Source organism: Rousettus aegyptiacus, unplaced genomic scaffold (genome assembly GCF_014176215.1).
Source record: "Rousettus aegyptiacus isolate mRouAeg1 unplaced genomic scaffold, mRouAeg1.p scaffold_m13_p_17, whole genome shotgun sequence".
Lineage (NCBI taxonomy): Eukaryota > Metazoa > Chordata > Mammalia > Chiroptera > Pteropodidae > Rousettus > Rousettus aegyptiacus.
Window position 1 is genome coordinate 31346930 of NW_023416292.1, and position 17082 is coordinate 31364011.

Here is a 17082-nt window from a genome sequence, read left to right on the forward strand (position 1 = left end):
AGTTTGTCTCTCCTTTGACCTCGCGGCCTCCTTAGTTCGTGCACACATTCTCCTCTGTCCTCCCGGAGCCTCCTCCCTCTCCACCCCTCTGACGGACCATATCAGCGAATCCCTCAACAGTGGCATAGCAAACTTTTTAATTCATTGCATGATTTATTTTTAGCCTGAAACAAGTGTATCCTAAAAATGGAGCTCCCGATGAGACAGGGGCTGGGCAGAGCTATGCGTGGTATCTGGGGTTTGGCCGCCCAGCCTGGCTCCCGGTCTACGCACGCATGTGTGCGCGCGCCTCGCTCTCTTCCTGAGCCCGTGACTACAGTAGCTGGACGCGAGGAGGCGAAGAGTCAGCTCTGGGGCCCAGCAAGGGCAGGAGAGACGGAGTCGGCCTCTCTGCCCCCCACGCCTCTCACCAAGCCCCCTACCAGTCTCCCCTCCACTTTCCTGCGCTCAGTATCTCTGGGAAAGAAAACCCAGGGTCTCCCAGATGAAGAGGACTCATCTGTTTGTCGTGGGGGTCTGCCTTCTGTCCTCCTGCAGGGCAGAAGAGGGCCTGAACTTCCCCACGTATGACGGCAAGGACCGCGTGGTGAGTCTCACCGAGAAGAACTTCAAGCAGGTGTTGAAGAAATACGACCTGCTCTGCCTCTACTACCACGAGCCCGTGTCCTCAGATAAAATCGCGCAGAAACAGTTCCAACTGAAAGAAATCGTGCTTGAGGTAAGCAGGGGACACGCTGAGCAGGCTGTCCCGGTGGGCTCAGGCTGGCCCGGGGGTGGGACGCACCCTGAAGTCGATGCCGACATCTCGCTGCATTCCAGTCTCATGAAGATGTTATTGCAAAGCTGGGATGTGTGAACAGCAGGTGTGGGCCCGGGCTCTGCAAGTGGGGTCAATGGCATGCGCTGCACAACACGTAGGTTTGACTTAAAGTCTGTCACCTGGTGGTTCTCTGGATTTTTCAAGGGTGGTAGGGCCGGCCACTCTTTTTCCGAGAGAATGTTCAAACTGTGTAGAAAGACTGGCCTACGTGAAATTCGGGGGTCATTGGCGGGTTTCCTTCTGCGTGCTAATTCCCTGGTTTGCTCTGTCCCGAGTCCTGTGACCTTGCCTCTCCTGTTGGGTCAGCTGGGGAATGTCACTAAGCCAGTCCCTCCTCTCGTGGTTTGGTTTCAGTCAGCATCACACAGTGTGGATGTGTGAAGATCGTTAGCTGCACACCGATTAATGGGAATTATCCCCACCGCCCCACGAAAGTTCTTGGTGTGAGTTCAGGGCAGACAGTGAAGTCAGTTCTTATTTTATCCGCATTACGTGGCTGTTTGTAAAGCCGGCCTGGGGGCCCGTTCTCGAATCCTGTGTGAGCGCCCCGGGAGCTCTCCCTGCAGCTCCTCCGGACAGTTCAAGATCACAGACACTCGGGAGCACCCGAGAGTGCCAGGAATCCTAGCAGTCGCCAAGATCCGTTGTCAGGCCCCGCGCCCAGCCCAGCCAGGGCGCAAGTCTGTGAAAAGGGCTATTTGAGAATCACAGCTATTTATTACTAATCAGCACCATCAGAAAGCTCCGCTTCATCTAATGCTTCGATTAACAAAATTACCACATAAAATCTACGCGGATTTGAATTCTCAAAACAAAAACGACTATCACAAAATCCAGGAAAGCCGCCCCGAATGCATCAAAATATCTCTGATAATTTAAAAAGCCCTGTAGAATCCTACGTGTCTCCCGATCATCATACAAATCCCTGTTTTCACAGGGATTATGGCAGTGTGGTCGTTACAGAGAACTCGAGCTGACAATAAGCTGAGCGTTTTTAAAATCACCACGACTACCACTGTATTTTCCCACAGCTCCCGTCCTGAGGGCTGAACGCGCAAGTTCAGTTCCCGCTGTGGGCTGGAGGCAGAAAGCAGGGGCCGCTCTTAGGCCTCTGCGGTGGGTACACGGGAGAGTCGCGGGCTGGGAAAACCCGGACGGCCCCCAGCACGGCTGCCGCTTAGCCCGTGAAGTCCCCTCTCGCCCTACCGTCTCCACCTCAAACTGCCCCACTCACGCACTGAGAGATATTTTTATGCACAATTGGATCGAAGGCATAAGGATTCTATGGTATGTGCTCATCGCGATCCAGTTCGCTTAGAACGCCAAAGAAATGCCAGCGCAGGCAAATAATCGCCATTTCTGATTCCCTATTATACACGCACACGCACACACTCCCCCTCCCCCACCCCCAGGGATATAGCTCCTCCAAAGATGAATTCTGGGCCCCCAGGCAAAATCATGAGAAGGGACTCTGTCCTGGGTTTCCTATCCCCTCAGACACCTCTGATCCAAGAGTGCCCGGCAGAGACTGACGAGGGGGAAGGAAGTTTGGCACAGGAGGTGGGTGACGCCCCGGTGGCACCTCAAGCTGGAGTCGGCGTCAGCGGGGTGTGGGGAGAGAGAACAAACACATGAATGCGTAAGTCAGCAAGTGGAAGCTCAGCGAGCAAACCTTCCCGCACCGGGAACAGAGGCAATGGGTTCATTTGTTTAGAGTGGGCTAGGTCCCTTGGACCTCGGCAATCCGGGGTCCCGGCCCAGAAATGAGAGTGGCACCAGGGAGACCTGCAGCGCCTGCTGGTTTTTATCAAGGCCCCAGGTGGGGCGGGAGGTCCGAGGCTGCCCCTCCGCATCCCCTCCGTGGGGACCTCCTGCTCTTCCTGCTAAAGGAGGTCCCACTCCAGCTCTCCACGTAAAAGCTGCTGCCATCTACACAGGACCGGCCCGGCAGCTCTCTCCCATGGAAGGGTCATCATGTAAAAATTATCGGGATGGCCTGTCTACCAGCAGGAGTGGTTACTGTTACGGCCAGTGTTTCAGCACGGTAGGCAGATTATTTTCCAATGATTTTTAGATGGTGACTCTGGCACAGGTGATCCATTAGGCCCTGTGGGGAAAGGGGAGGCTGGTTCCATCATCTCTGGCAGAATCAAAACTCCCGCGCCACGTAGGCCTCTGGGTTCTGCGGCTGCGGGAGTGAGTCTCCTGCCGCCCCTGCTCGCAGTCTGCCGAGGGCCCTCACAGACCGAGCTCCCGTCTATGCTCAGGCCTCAGTCTTTTTTGTGTATCAGAGAAAATGTCTTTGCCTGGGAGTGACCCCACCTCTTCAGACTCTGCAATGTGCGCGGTGTCGTTGACAGGACTCGTATATGCACTTTATGAGCGTGGCCGTCCTCATATACCCAGCCCCAGGTGAGGGAGCAGCGCCTGGGACACCCGGGTCGCGGGAGGACAGGGTGCCCGGGCTTCTCCCACACATACTCTTTGATCTAAGGCTGGTTACAGATATGCACCTCATTCTACTCGTCCAGAAAATCAACTGTGTAATTTCTATGTTCGTGAATTTAAAAAATAAATGAAATGAGAGCAGACTATGAATTTCTTGTAAAATTATAAGAAGCTGTACATATATCAGGTATCATTTTGTTATGCCAGGTCCTATTTAGAAAATGAATTGATGTAGAATGCCTAAATGAGTGTCTGAAATATGGCCAGTGCTTTTCAAATGCTAATTCCTAGTCGCTGGAAATTTAGAATGTGTCCTTGGCCAGTTGCAATAATTCTCAACTTTGGCTACCTATTGGAATCACCAAAGGAGGTTTTAAAGGTACTAGAGCCTGGGTCTCATCCTCCCCACTCCCCAGATACGATTTGATTGGCCGTGGAGTAAGGGATGATATCCAGGTACCAGTGTTTTAAGAGCTCCCAGGGTTATTCTAATGTGCAGCCGAGTCTGTAGACCACTTGAGCCTCGATGCTCAACATGTGGACCCCAGAGGGGCGGCGAGGGCATCGCTTGCATGCTCATTACATTTAAACAGGGGCCCCAGGTGACTTACAAGCACATTAAAGTTTGCAAAGCGGTGTACCAGTCTCTTGGGCTGGAGACATTTTCCAATGACCAGAATCTTGTTGCACCTGCTCGACCTTCGGTCTGTTGACTCTCCTGAGTGGATGGTGCTGGACCTGTCAGCATACCTCCGATCTGGAGAATGGCTGGCATGTTAAGTTGGTCCTGGGGCTGCAGGGGTACAGGTCTACTCTGGGAGTCAGCCAGGCCCCCCAGGGTTCTCCCGCTGTCCCCTCACACAGTCGGTGATTAATACTTTGGACCTCCTTGGAAGGGGGTGATCTGGGACCATGGGAAGTTTTATCTTACTTGGGAAGTTTCTAAGGCCAAATCAGAAGGTGTCTAAGTAATTTTTGGTCAGGGTCCAGTAAGAAAGAGAGAAAAGGTATCTGTTTGGTTGCTGTGTCATTTTGTCCTTTGCCCTCAAATAAATGACAAACCTGAGAACCCGAGAGGTACATAAACATGGAATACTAAGATGTTAACATGTTTAACAGAAAACTACGGGAATGCTTCTTTGAGCAAACTGGTGTTTCATAAGTGAACACCCAAATAGAAATATTCATTCTTTGAGTTATTCATCAAATATTTATTCACTGCATACTTACAAAATGCAAATGACATAGCCCCTGGTATGTAAAGGGATATTCTTTTAATGATAAGAACTCAGTTCTATGCTTAAATGTCACCTTCTCAAAGAAGTTATCTCCCTGACCACCTATAGAAATCGCACTCCCCAGGTACTCCGTTCGTCCTCTGTCCTGCTGTATTGGTCCTCACACCACTTGGCTGATGTAATGCACATTGTATGACACCCTATAGAATGTAAAATCCACAGAGGCAAAGACTGTTCTCTTCCCCGCAGGACCCCATCGCCTAGATCAGTGTTTGATCAGTATTTGACTCAGTAGTGTTTGTTGAATGAATGTTGAATGAACAGAAGAGAAAGAGGAGAAGGGAAATAGCACTTACTATAGACTTACCATAGCCCGTGCTCAATAGGTACGCTTTATATATGTTATTTTTACAACATATTCTTAACATTACATGCAAAGAAAAGATCCTGTAAAGCAGAAATTGCCCCAAGTCACAGAGCCATAAAATGGCAAGAGCACAAAGCAGATTTCGAACTCACATCTATTTGGTTCCAAATGTCACGTTCCTTTCTCCGCTCCAAGGAACAGCTGAGTGGGATCGCTTCATGTTTGTGAGCAGTGCTGACTCACAAGGGGACGGGTGTCTTTGGTTTGTGTTCTAGATTTTCACCTATGCTTCAGCGACGTTTAACTGTACAGCTGGACTATGGCTTGAACTGAAATGACCAGTGTGAGTGAAGGGACTCATGCTTAGCACCTACGTGGCCGGCTGGATAGAGGGATGCGGTGGATAGAAAAGGAAGGGGCCTGGAATTATAGATACACTGCCTATGTCGGGAGTATATTTCTCCTTTGTCTCTTTTTAAATATATTTTTTTTAATTGAGCAGAATAGTAAAATGTTAGGCTCCTATTCAGGAACCTGTCTGTCATGCTTAATCTCGCTGAAATATGGGTATAACTGGCTTTTATTTATTTATTTATTTAAACCGTGGGACTTGCAGTGCAAAATACACACACAGCATGGGCGGAAGCCTTTGGGTGCTGTAAAGCCGAGCCTGCCCCCAAACCTACTTAGCTTCGGCAAACATCCCAGAGGTCGCGTTTTTAACCCCCCAAGAAGGCAAAACGAAGCTGCCAGAGTCAAGTAAATCTGCAGACGGAATGATGTGGGAACGCTGGGCAGAGAATAGCCCCCCACACACACACACGCACACGGGACCCGCGTATTTCTCCCAACTGCTCGCGGCCCGAAGACGGTGTTCTCCCACCTTGCACCTGCGGCGCTCTGAGCAAGGCGATGCGGTCAGGCTGATTTCGGTTTGGCTTAGAGAATGAGCTGCCCCCGCCCCTCCCCCGAGAGCCAGGAGTCTCTCCGGAGGCGCATGCGCGTGCTCGCTCCTCGCTAGCAGATCCCAGCGCCCACGTGCCACCCAACCCTGTGACGGGAGCTGGCTGCGCTCTTCTCAGTAATACAACACGTGCCTGGGCTGAGGCGGTGCACAGACAGGGAGGGCTGTGGGAAGAGCACGGATCGAGTTGGTTATAGGTCAGTTCTTCCCGCCACGTGTAGAATCAACAGGAAAATCGGGATTTTACAAGGTGGCCGATACACTGTTGATTCAGAAGGTTTTAGACCGTTGGAACCTTCTTCTTTCACTACTGTCACCCCCCCCCCCAAAAAAAAACCTCTCAGTAATACTGGAGTCCAAATAGGATGTCTAGTCATCGTACCCCCGAAGCAGACATCCTCCAAATGTTCAACATTTTTTAATGGAGACATGAAATACCATGAAAGTCACCACCATAAAATTATTATAAGGACTATTATGATGTAAAGAAAGTCTGTTTTGGAATCACCAGATTTTTCATTCTAAGCATCTGTCCTAATCTTTTGCAGTTTGAGCTTCACTGGTGGATGGGGAGGATTTTTGTATAATTAACAGCTCGGCCTTAGCATCTAAAATGACTCGTTCCACCAAGAAAGCCAAAACGCTGAGTCTGTGCAACAAAGCCTTGGAGGCGCTTTCGTCTCTAAACTAGATGTGGTTTTATCCAGATAAGCTGTTTCTGTTTGGACAGCCATGCAGGAAAATGGCCAGCGTGCCATCTTGCAACGTGCTGGGCCGGGCAGGCCAAAGCCGCTTCTAAGTGCCCGTAGCCTGTTCCAGGAGCGTCTGCCCGCCTGCTGCCCGGTGCCCCATGCCAGGCGGGCCTCTCCTCACCATCTGCTCTGTGTCTGGCAAGGACATGGGCCAACAGGTACCTCCTCACACATTCACCTGCCTCTACCGTACAGCAACACGCACAGCCACCCTGGCTCAGGACCTGCGTGGAGTCTCACAGCCGATCAGTAGCAGAGCCAGGATTTGGTCCCAGGTCCCTTTGAGACCCAGGGGTAGAGAGTTGAATGTAATGGATGAGAACCTGGGGTCTGGAGCCAGAGCGTCAGGATTGGGATTCGGCCGTATCACCGATTTACTTACGAAGGAAATGGGAGCTCCCCCAGACTCAAAGGACAAAGTGACCGCAACACATGAAGAGCGGCCCGCAATACCTCCTGGTGGCATAAAGAACATGCGCTTTAAAGTCAGACCCCCCCCCCCCGGGTTTGAGCCCTTGCACTGTCAAGTCCTTGCACCTGCCCCGTGACCACGGGCAGGTCACTTAGGTCCTCAAGGCCGAGCGCCTTCCTGTGTAGAACAGAAACCACAATGCTCTCAGCACAGGGTTCTCATGAAAAGAGGTGACGTGTGTAAAGTGACCAGCATGTGCTAGGTGCTCGGTAAAGGGCCGTCTTGGAATCCCTGCGTGTGTGACAACTCTGGCTCTCCCCTTAGCCCTATGCAGTATTTGTTCTCCTGAGCACATGTTATCAGAATAAACCTGAGTCAGATGTGAAGTTCAGCTGAGCGGGGACAGGGTCCTCTTCTGCTTTTAAGTGTACGCTGTGGGGGACGAATCAAAGGTCTCTTCTTCCAGTCATTATTTTATATCTAGGGGGTCTCTCCAACAGCTGAAGCCCTCCCTCTGCCATTTTTTTCTATTTTAATGAGTTGCATCAACCCACGGAATGTTACGTTAGAAAGGGATGCTCTCTCCCCGGCTCCAGCAATGCAGCGATCACTTTGTGGGACTCTCCTGAGGGAGGGCGGGGGAGGGGGCTCCCAGCGGAGGTGGGGTTTGGGTGGCCAGAACGCATTTTCACAGGCTTGGAAAAGGGCATGGCCTAGCCTGATGTCAGTCAAATCCTTTTTTTTTTTTAAATAATCCCATCGGAACAATATTTTTGGCACAAGAAGAAAAGGTCCTGGCCTCCAGGAATAGCCGCCCTCACCCAGTCAGGGTGGACGTCACTAAGCGCTGAGTGACGGCAGGTCGCGTCGGAGCCCATTGTGGAGCCGAGCCGTGTGGGACCTGCAGCGTGAGCGTCACCCGGGACCTTGTCAGAAACGCAGATGCGTGGTGGGTCCTGGGGCAGACCTGCTGCATCAGAAACTCGGGCATGCCCAGCAGGTGGCTCCATTCCAGGGCTCCCCTCCAGGTAACTCCTGTGCAGGCTCGGGCTGGAGCAGGCTCAGGCTCCCGCACGGCTGGCTCGGTGGTGTGGGGCCCCCGCGTCCATGTCACTCCTGCAAGAGTCAGGTCTCACTTTTCAGATTGGAAACTTGAGATCGGGGAGGTTGTGACCTGCTCTGAGTCTCGCAGCTGATAAGTAGCAGAGCCAGGATTTGGGGCCAGGTGTCTCTGAGGCCCAGGCGTGGGCAGTTGAATGTAAAGGATGAGAACTCGGGGCTGGAATCCTGGGCTGGGCCGCGTCAGCGCCTGGGCAAGTTGGGTAAACTCTCTGTGCCTCCATTTCCTCATCGGCAAACGTTTGCTTCATGTGGCTTTTGGGAAGATTCCGTACGATTAATTCCTGTCGGGTGCTGGAGCAGTAATAAATACCTTATAGCTGCTACTTTTGTTGTTCTCGTTGTTGTCATAGTGCCTCTCAATGTGGCGAAGTGGAAAGAAGACACAGTGTTGGCCCTAGGGGTCTCTTCCTTGACATTGACCAAGGCGACAGCCCCCAAGTGCCCACAAAAACAATCAACAGCCTCCCTCCCCCCCCAAGGCTCTTCCAGGCGCCACCCGAACCAGCCCCGGGAGGCCCCAGTGTGCGCCTGAATCTCACAGAATAGCTGTCCCCTCCCCTCCTGCCTCCTGCCTGGACAAGTCACGTGCCCAGCCCCCGGCTATACATAGCCCAGGCCCCATTCGAGGGCGGTGGACAGTGACAGAAGATTACCCGGGGTGAGCGTCAGCGCCCCCGTTTCAGGGAGGGGACGCACAGTTGTCGAACAGCTTGACTTGTGGCCAGATGGCATCAGGGACCGTGGGTGAGAACAGCCGCTGGGCTCTCGGCTTCCACGGAAAGAGCGGGATTGCAGCCAAGGCGTTTTTAATGACTGGCCTGAGGGACATTCACTTTGAGCAAAGATCTGTGACATTTCCCCCCAGGCTCCTCGGTCCTCAGATGTGTTTGAGATTCCTGACCCTGCAGACTGTCTGCTCCGTAGCCCCTCCCTTTTCTCTCCCACCCCCGGGCCCCTACTCCCCTCTGACCGTGAAACCAATCAGTCTTTCTCCTCCTCCCTGAAGACAGCGCTCGGGGAGGGGGACGAATGTGGCTTTCTTCCTGTCTGTGTCCTGGGCTGGGGCTGAGAGGTCTCGCAGAGGGATGGGCTTGGAGGGTCACATGTAGACATGCAGATCCCAGGCACAGTGCAGGCGCTGTCCTCCGAGGCCCAGGGAGCAGTCACACAGCCCAGGGGACGTGTCCCCTGCGGCCTCTGTGTTAGTCCCCCCCCCCACTTCCATGGGCAAACTTCTTGAGCGAGTAAGCGATCCACAGCTGCTCTAACTTGTCCTCGCCACCCACTCAACAGCTTAACTCCCCGTGCTCTGGCTTCCGTCCCAGCTCCTCTCTGAAAGGTCACCAGCAACTCACCAGTCCTGAAAGGAGAGGAGACATCCTGGGGGTCCCCTCCTCCGTGACTCTGTCAGCATTCGATCCGACCCACTCCTCAAGCTTCCCTCTCCCTGGGACGTTGGCGTCTCGACACTGCGGCCCCTGTCCTCCCCCCGCCTCCTTCACGGTCCTCTCTGCCTCCAGAGCAGGCTCCTCTGCTCGCTGCTGCCTCCCGCGAGCTGAGACGGGCGGTCGCGACCCTGTGGTTTCCTCGGACACTCTCCTCTCCGAAGATGTCAGCCGCCCGTCCGCCTTCGCCTCTCCCCGCCACACCACGACCGCGCTCGCGGCCTCTCCCCGGAGCTCCAGCTTGGCGCCTCCAGCCCTTGGCTGAAGTTCATGGCCATGAACTCATCGCGTCTGAATCCAGGCCGAGAACCTTGCCCCCGGCTCTGGCATGCCCCCCTGATGTCACCGGTTTGTCCTGTCCCCTGACTGCGGACCCTGGAATCATCTTGTCTGCTTGTCGCCTTTGGGATCCCTCCCGTCTCTCTCCAAAGCCGCGAAAGGGTCACCACCTCCGACTGACTGTCTCACAAGTGACATCTCCACCCGCTGCCACTGCCTCGGTCCGAGACCAGTCATCTCCCACTCAGACTCTGACCTCGGCCCCCCAACTAGTCACCCTTCCTTTCCCTTCTCCTTTCTACCTGTCCGGTCTATGCCCTCAGACCACCCTCCCCAAACTCAAATTAGCCATATCGCTCTTCTCTTCAAACATCTCTCCGAGCAGAACGGCTGATCCTAATCCTCAGAGTCCTTCGCCCTCTTTTTTCTCATATGCCTTAAACACCCTCCTCCTTCCAGAGTCCCAGGAGACGCCCTCTGCTCAAGGAAGTCAGCGCGTCCTCCCACGCGGCCTGCAAGCAAGGCCCCCCCTCCCCACCCCCGGCTTCGCTGATGCCCTTTGCTCCCCCTGCTGCCCTCCTCTGCCTGCCCACAATGCCGCCTCGTTCAAGGTCCATCTGGCCTCCTCTCTCCAAGCAGTCTCCCCTTTCACTCATTCGTTTGTTTAAAAAACTAATTTTCAAACTTTTAATTAGTTAATTAACTTGATGCAAGGTGGCAATGTGGGCCCAGCTCTTCTGACTTCTCAAAGAAAGCTGGAAATCTCAATTTCCTTATGAAGCTGCTTAATTAAAAACATTTCCCATCATGCTTTAAAGGCGATACCTACCAGAGGACCATGGTCCCTTAAAATGACATTTTAAAGTCTATTTTGTGTGCGATGTGGATATGAAATAGTAATACGTTCAGTGTACAGATAGAGAGTAAGAATTATACTTTTCAGGGTGAGATTTGGATCTGTAAAAGTAGACTTTCTTGAAAATAAGGAATTAAATGTTCACCCTATGAATTTGGGATCTAGGTGACAGACGAAAAATACAGCAGTGTTTATCACTTTTTCATTTGACAGATGAATTTAGTAATATGCTATCTCCGTTAATTAATGTGACCAGATGTAATATCTCCTTATTTTCATTTTATGCAAATATTCAACAAAACACATTTTTCGTTGAGCTATAATTGACATATAACATTGCATTTGTTTTAGGAGTATAACATAAGGATTCGATACATGCGTATATTGTGAAATGATCACCACAATAAATAGTTAACATCCATCACCACGCATAGGTACAAAAAATTTCTTGTTATGAGAACTTTTAAGATTTACTCAACTTTCAAATACACAATACATGATCGTTACTGTGGTCCCCATGCCGAACGTTATGCCCCTAAGACTTATTTGTCGTATAACCGAGTTTTTGTACGTTTAGAGCCCCTTCGCCCCTTTCTCCCCCACCCCACGCCCGGCCTCTGGCAATGACCGACCTGTTCTCTGTATCCTGAGTTTGGTTTGGTTCTGTTTTTCAGATTCCACATATAAGTAAGGTCATGTGGCGGGCAAGGAACGGGCTGTCACATGGAGACTTGCTAGGCAAGTGATCATACACGCTAACGTGACCTCACGAACTGGGAAGGGGCTGTGAAAGAAAAGCACGGGGCGCTGTGGATAAGTGTGAAAGAGGACGAGTGTAAAAAAAAGCCCAGTTCCGACTGAGAGTCAGGGTATGTCTTGGGAGCTGGCACTTATGTGCAGACTTCAAAGGTAGTAGGAGCCGGCGGAGAATGGAGGTAAAGGTCTTCCGGAGAGAGGGAAGGGCGCCGTAGTGTCTGCCCGTGACTTAGAACGAGGTGCCCACTGCAGGCAGCTGCGGCCGTGCCTGGCCTAGGGCTTGGGAGCAGAGCTGGCAAGGTGATCCCGCACAAAGCCTGAGGCAGGCAAGAGCTCGAGGTTTGAAGAACTGAGGAAGAGTGTATTAGGCGGCAGCGTGGCCCCAAATGAGGCTGCGGAGGCAGGTCGGCCAAAGCGAGCAGGGCCCCGTCGGCCACATTAGGGGGTTTAGATTTCATCCTGAGCGCATGGGAATGAAATCACAGGACTCAGCACAGCCCACGAGGATCTGCACGATTCGACCTCCCTGCCCACAAACACAAACACACACACTCTCTCTCTCTCTCGTCTCCAGAGCCTTTATTTTCTACTCTTTTAGCACCTACTACCTTTTTCATTAGCTTCCTCCCTAATGAAATCACGAGGTCATCGATGGCGAAATGTGCCTTGCACACTTTTGTTTAGCAGAGACCTGGGTCAGAGTGAGCCCTGGATGAACACTTACTGCTCTCTCCCCATCCCAGTGCACCGGGCTGTGGTGTTTTGAATTGGCACAGGGTCCAGAACCCCGTCCAGCTGTCATAACACGAAGAAGGAACTCTAACATGTATTAAGCACTCACCACATGCCAAGAACCGTGTCAAGCACGTTATGTGCTTTATCTCAGTTAATCTTCAGCACCGCCTTATGAAACAGATATTGTCACTGTCCGTGTTTTACAGCAGAGTCAAAGCGCTTGTGACCAAGTCAGTCAGGAATCCGGGTCTCCGAGTTAAGTCCTATACTTTTAACCACTGGGATATGCTACCCCTTGTCATTTATTCATGTAAAAATGAGACTGACTTCCACTCCATCGGCACAAGGCGAGGGTGCAACACATACCTATGCAGTGCGATATTAATAGAGTAAGGGGATACTATGAATATCCACTCCTCGCTGTTGAATTATGCATACTACCTAATAGAAGCTTTTTAAAAGTTATTTTTGTTCTTAAAAGAATCGGCAATGGCCAAAGCAAACCCTATATTTCTGGAAAAGAATGAGCACTGTCCCGCAGCTCAGGGCTGCACGTACCAGCCGTACCAGCCGGTAAGCGACGCCCCTTTCTCTAAAGTGCACAATAGGTGAGACCATCGGAGTCGTGACCAGCCAACCAGCCAAACAAACAAAACCAGCAGAGGGAAGATCATAAGTCACCAGGAGACAATTGCAGCCAGATCTGAAAAGAATATCCCGGGAGACATAGTGACTCTATCTTGTCTCCTCCTCCTATTTATAACTCTTAATCACTGTAATTGGTGACAACTGCCTCTTTCTCTTTGGCTCAAATGTCCCTTGAATTTGTCAAGTACTCGGGCTAGTCTATCCGCTCATTCAAAGTATGCCAAGTGTCTCTCAGGAACTCTACGAGATACAAGAGAAGCACCAAACGTGGTCCTTCTCCCGAAGGAGGAAAGATTCACGACGCAGAAGAGACCTAAACGCAGCTCTCGCGATGGAGAGAGAAGCATCAGAGGGCAGTGTCTCTGCGACGGGCTGTTGGAAATCACAGAAAGGAGGCCGGAGTGAAGTGTGAGTCTGGAGCTGGGCTTCGCAGCCGAGGGCGGCGCAGGCCGGCAGCCACCTGAGGGAGCGGTGATCCTGGGCTGCAGTGGAGACAGGAACACGAGCTGGAGATTTAGGGCTGGAGCAAAAGTGGAGTTGAGATCGAGCCAAGTGGGAGAGGCAGACGCCGTCCAGACTGCTCTGCTAGCCCAGGACACCAGCCCAGCAGGGGTTCCTGGTCCTGGAGGTCACTGGTCAGGTCAGCAGCCAGCCCGGAAGGCCCCGGGCTGTCGCCACGGCCCCCCTCCCCCCAGCGGTCTCACTGCTCTCGTGGGTTGCAGCCAGCCCTGGCCGCCCTTGGCTCGGGCCGTGAAAGGCGATCGCTAGGGCCGATGGAAGCGATGACAGAGCTCAAGTGGGCAGGCTTCGGGCTTGATCGTGGCGAGAGGTGTGAGCGGCAGGACCGCTGGGATTGCGCGCGAGTGTGCCAAGGGGGAGCTGGGCAGGGCTCAGCTAGCGTGGGCTTTCGCTCCGTCTGTGACTGCCACTTCTGTCTGTCCATCCGTAGATGAGTCGGTATGAGATGGCACCTTCCCATTCCATTCACGTATCTTCAGAAGTCACATATAAATGTCGATAAGGTAACTAGAAGGCCACGCACTACATGCCTAGGAGAGGCGCACATTTGCATCTGCCTAAAAACCAACAAAATGTGGTGACATATGCCTAGGAGAGGTCAGAGTTAAATTCTGTGTTTAGTTTTCATAGTTAATGTCTTATATTCTTAGTAATATTAATAGTTCTCTGCCATGCTGAGGGTGGAGGGGCCGACAAGGTCAAGGATGGGTCCATGGGTCACAGTTGGAGAACATCATGCCATATCACTTTCCGATGAACTGACAACAGTTTATAGCAGTGTTTTCCAGAGCGTGGTATGAGATCATGGGGCGTAGCAGTGTGGCTCTGTAGATTCCTGAGCCCCACCCCAGCTCTATCCTCTCCTTTCTGGTGCTGAGGCCCAGGGAGCCCCCTTTTAACCAGCACCCCAGTTGATTCTTGTGCACATTGAAGTTTAAGAACCACTGTTAGGGGCCTGTGCTCTAGGAGTTAGAAAACTTACTAATATCACAAAGCCATTAGCTCTTACAACCACTAATTTTGAACGACAGACAAGGATACATTTAAGTTAAAGTTTTGGCAGCACTAAATAGAACAGAGTGGCTTACACTGAAAACCAAAACACTTATTTAAAAATGACTTTGTCTGATAAATCGAACGCACTAGACTAAAGCCAAGTGACTTTGCAGAAAGGCTAGCCTATTTAAACATTGCAGGAAAGCCGAAGATGAGTCATAACATAAACACGGATGATGATGATATCTTTCATCCTACACTTTCCCTGTTCCCAGGCAAATCCAAGAAAGGAGAGACACTTGCATGCGGGCCGAGGGGCGTCATTTGTTACCTGGCCCTCCACCCCGAGTCACCAGGGACATCCACAGAGCAGCTCTCTGTGCTTCCGCCCAATATCCTTAGCCTGAGTGGAACAGGAGTGGTCAGGAGCCAGAGAGAAAGAGAGAGAATGGGAGCGTTTGAGGTGGCCAGGGAGGGAAGGATGAGTAGTCGGAGAAAGCACGCAGAGAAGTCATAACAGGAGAGGAAATCCAAGAGAGAACCGCAGATGCTGGGGAAAATGAAGGAAGACAAATAATGGGAGGAATAAGAGGGATTTATAGCACGCATTGTGGAGCCAAATAGATCCAGCATCAATCCACCAAGAAAACAAAAATCTTACAGGTATATGAACCAAAGCACAAAACTACAGAACATGTGAGGCAAAACTGATAGAACGGTAGGGAAAAATAAACAAATCCCCAAGACTGAGAACAGGACATCCATCTCCACTCTCGCCATTCTTATTCAACGTGGCGCGGGAAGTTCTGGCCAGTGCAGTAAGGAAACACGAGGAAAGAAAAAGACATACCACTTATACGCTAAAAACTACACAATTCTAATGCAAGAAATCAAAGAGGATGTAAATAATTGGAGAGACATATCATGTTCACGAACTGGAAGACTCGACAGAAAATACGTCGGTTCTCCCTCAAGTCGATAAACAGATTTAAAGATTCAATGCAACTCCTATCAAAATCCTAGCAATCTTTTTTTTTTTTGTAAATACAGATAAGATTATTCTAGAATTTACACAGAAATGCAAAGGAACTATACTAGCTAAAGCAATTTTGAAAAAGAAGAATAAAGTGGGAAAAGGTAGTCAACTCACTTCTAAGGTTTATTATATAACTACTGCAATCAAGACTATGTATTATCAACAGAGGGACAGAAGAGAGAAAGCAGAAGAGACCCACATAATCATGTCAACTGATCTTGACAAAGGTGCAAAGCAGTTCAATGGAGCAGAAATGGCCTTTTTAACAAATGGTACTGAAACAGTTGGGCATCCACTGGCAATACAAAACAAAAACAAAAAAACAAAGCACAAAATAAAAATCCTCACCACAAATCTCACATCTTACACAAAATTTAACTCAAAATGGATCACCACTTAATTATAAAATGTAAACCTATAAAATTTTAGGAAAAAGTAGATTTCAGGATCTAGGGCTAGGTTGAGTTTTTAGACTTAACACCAAAAGCGCAGTTCATAAATGGAAAAACTGATAAATTGGACTTCATCGAAATTGAAAACTTTTGACCCAATTAAGAAGCTAAAAAATAAGCTACAGACCGGGAGGAAATATTTATAAACCACATATTCGACAAAGGACTCGTATTAAAGAACTCTCAAAACCCAACAATCAAAAAACGATCCATTTAGGAAATAAGTCAAAAGACATGAACAGGCATTTCGTGGAAGAGAACACACAGATGACAAACAAGGACATGAGAATAGTGTTCCACATCACCGGCCATTAGAAAAATAAAAATCAAAGCCATAATGAGACGTCACTCCGCATCCGTTAGAATGGCTAAAACAAAAAATAGTGACAATACCAAATGTAGGCAAGGACGTAAGAACTGGCTCACTCGTCACCACGCTGTCGGTGGGAATGTAAAGTGGTACACCCGCTCTGGAAAACAGTTGGGCAGTTTCTTTAAAACCTAAACACGTGATTACCATACAACCCAGCAATTGCATCCTGGGCATTTATCCTCAAGAAGATAAGTTTAACCTTCCCTCCAAAACCTGTACACAAAGGTTTATAGCAGCTTTATTCATAATAGCCAAAAACTTGAAACAACCCAGATGTCCTTCAAAGGATGAATGATTGAACAAACAGTAGTACCTCCACATCACTGGAATACTACTTAGCAGTAAAAATGACCTATTGATGTACCCAAGGATCTGGATGACTCTCCAGAGAAATATAATGAGTGAGAAAAGCCAGCCCCAAAAGGTTACATAGTCTATGACTCAACTTACATACCATTCTTGAAATGAAAAGATTATAGAACTTGAAAACAGATTAGTGACCATCAAGTGTTAGGGAGGGGACGAGGGTAGAGGCAAGTGGATGTGATTTAAAAAAGGGCATGAAGAAATCCTTGGGGTCGTGAAAACATTCTGTATCTTGACTATATCAATGCGAATATCCAGTATGTGGTGATGTGTTACGGTTTTGCAGGCCGCGACTGTTGGGAAGCTGGGGAAATGTATAAGGGACTTCTCTGCACTATTTCTTACAACTACGTGTTCATCTACGACCGTCTCTTTTTTTTTTTTAAGTTTAAAACAATACTAGTATTTCGTGATCTCTCTGGTAGCTCCTCCATTGTTTTTATTTCAAGCTCCCATTTAGCCAGGCGGCAGGAATTAGATTTCAGTCAACTGAGGCTT

At 50.1% G+C, this 17082-nt stretch overlaps 1 protein-coding gene across 2 annotated transcripts in view; it reads left to right on the forward strand.

The window, feature by feature from the left end:
* The first annotated feature begins 284 nt into the window (after positions 1-284).
* The window catches only part of CASQ2 (calsequestrin 2), a 47909-nt gene continuing 31111 nt past the window's right edge, over positions 285-17082 (forward strand). The window contains exon 1 of one of the 2 annotated variants that reach the window (XM_036235057.1): positions 285-718. In XM_036235057.1, the coding sequence (XP_036090950.1) occupies positions 485-718 (234 nt within the window). In that variant the 5' untranslated portion in view covers positions 285-484. The remainder of the gene's footprint in view (positions 719-17082) is intronic. The other variant, XM_016124348.2, reaches the window with a different exon arrangement.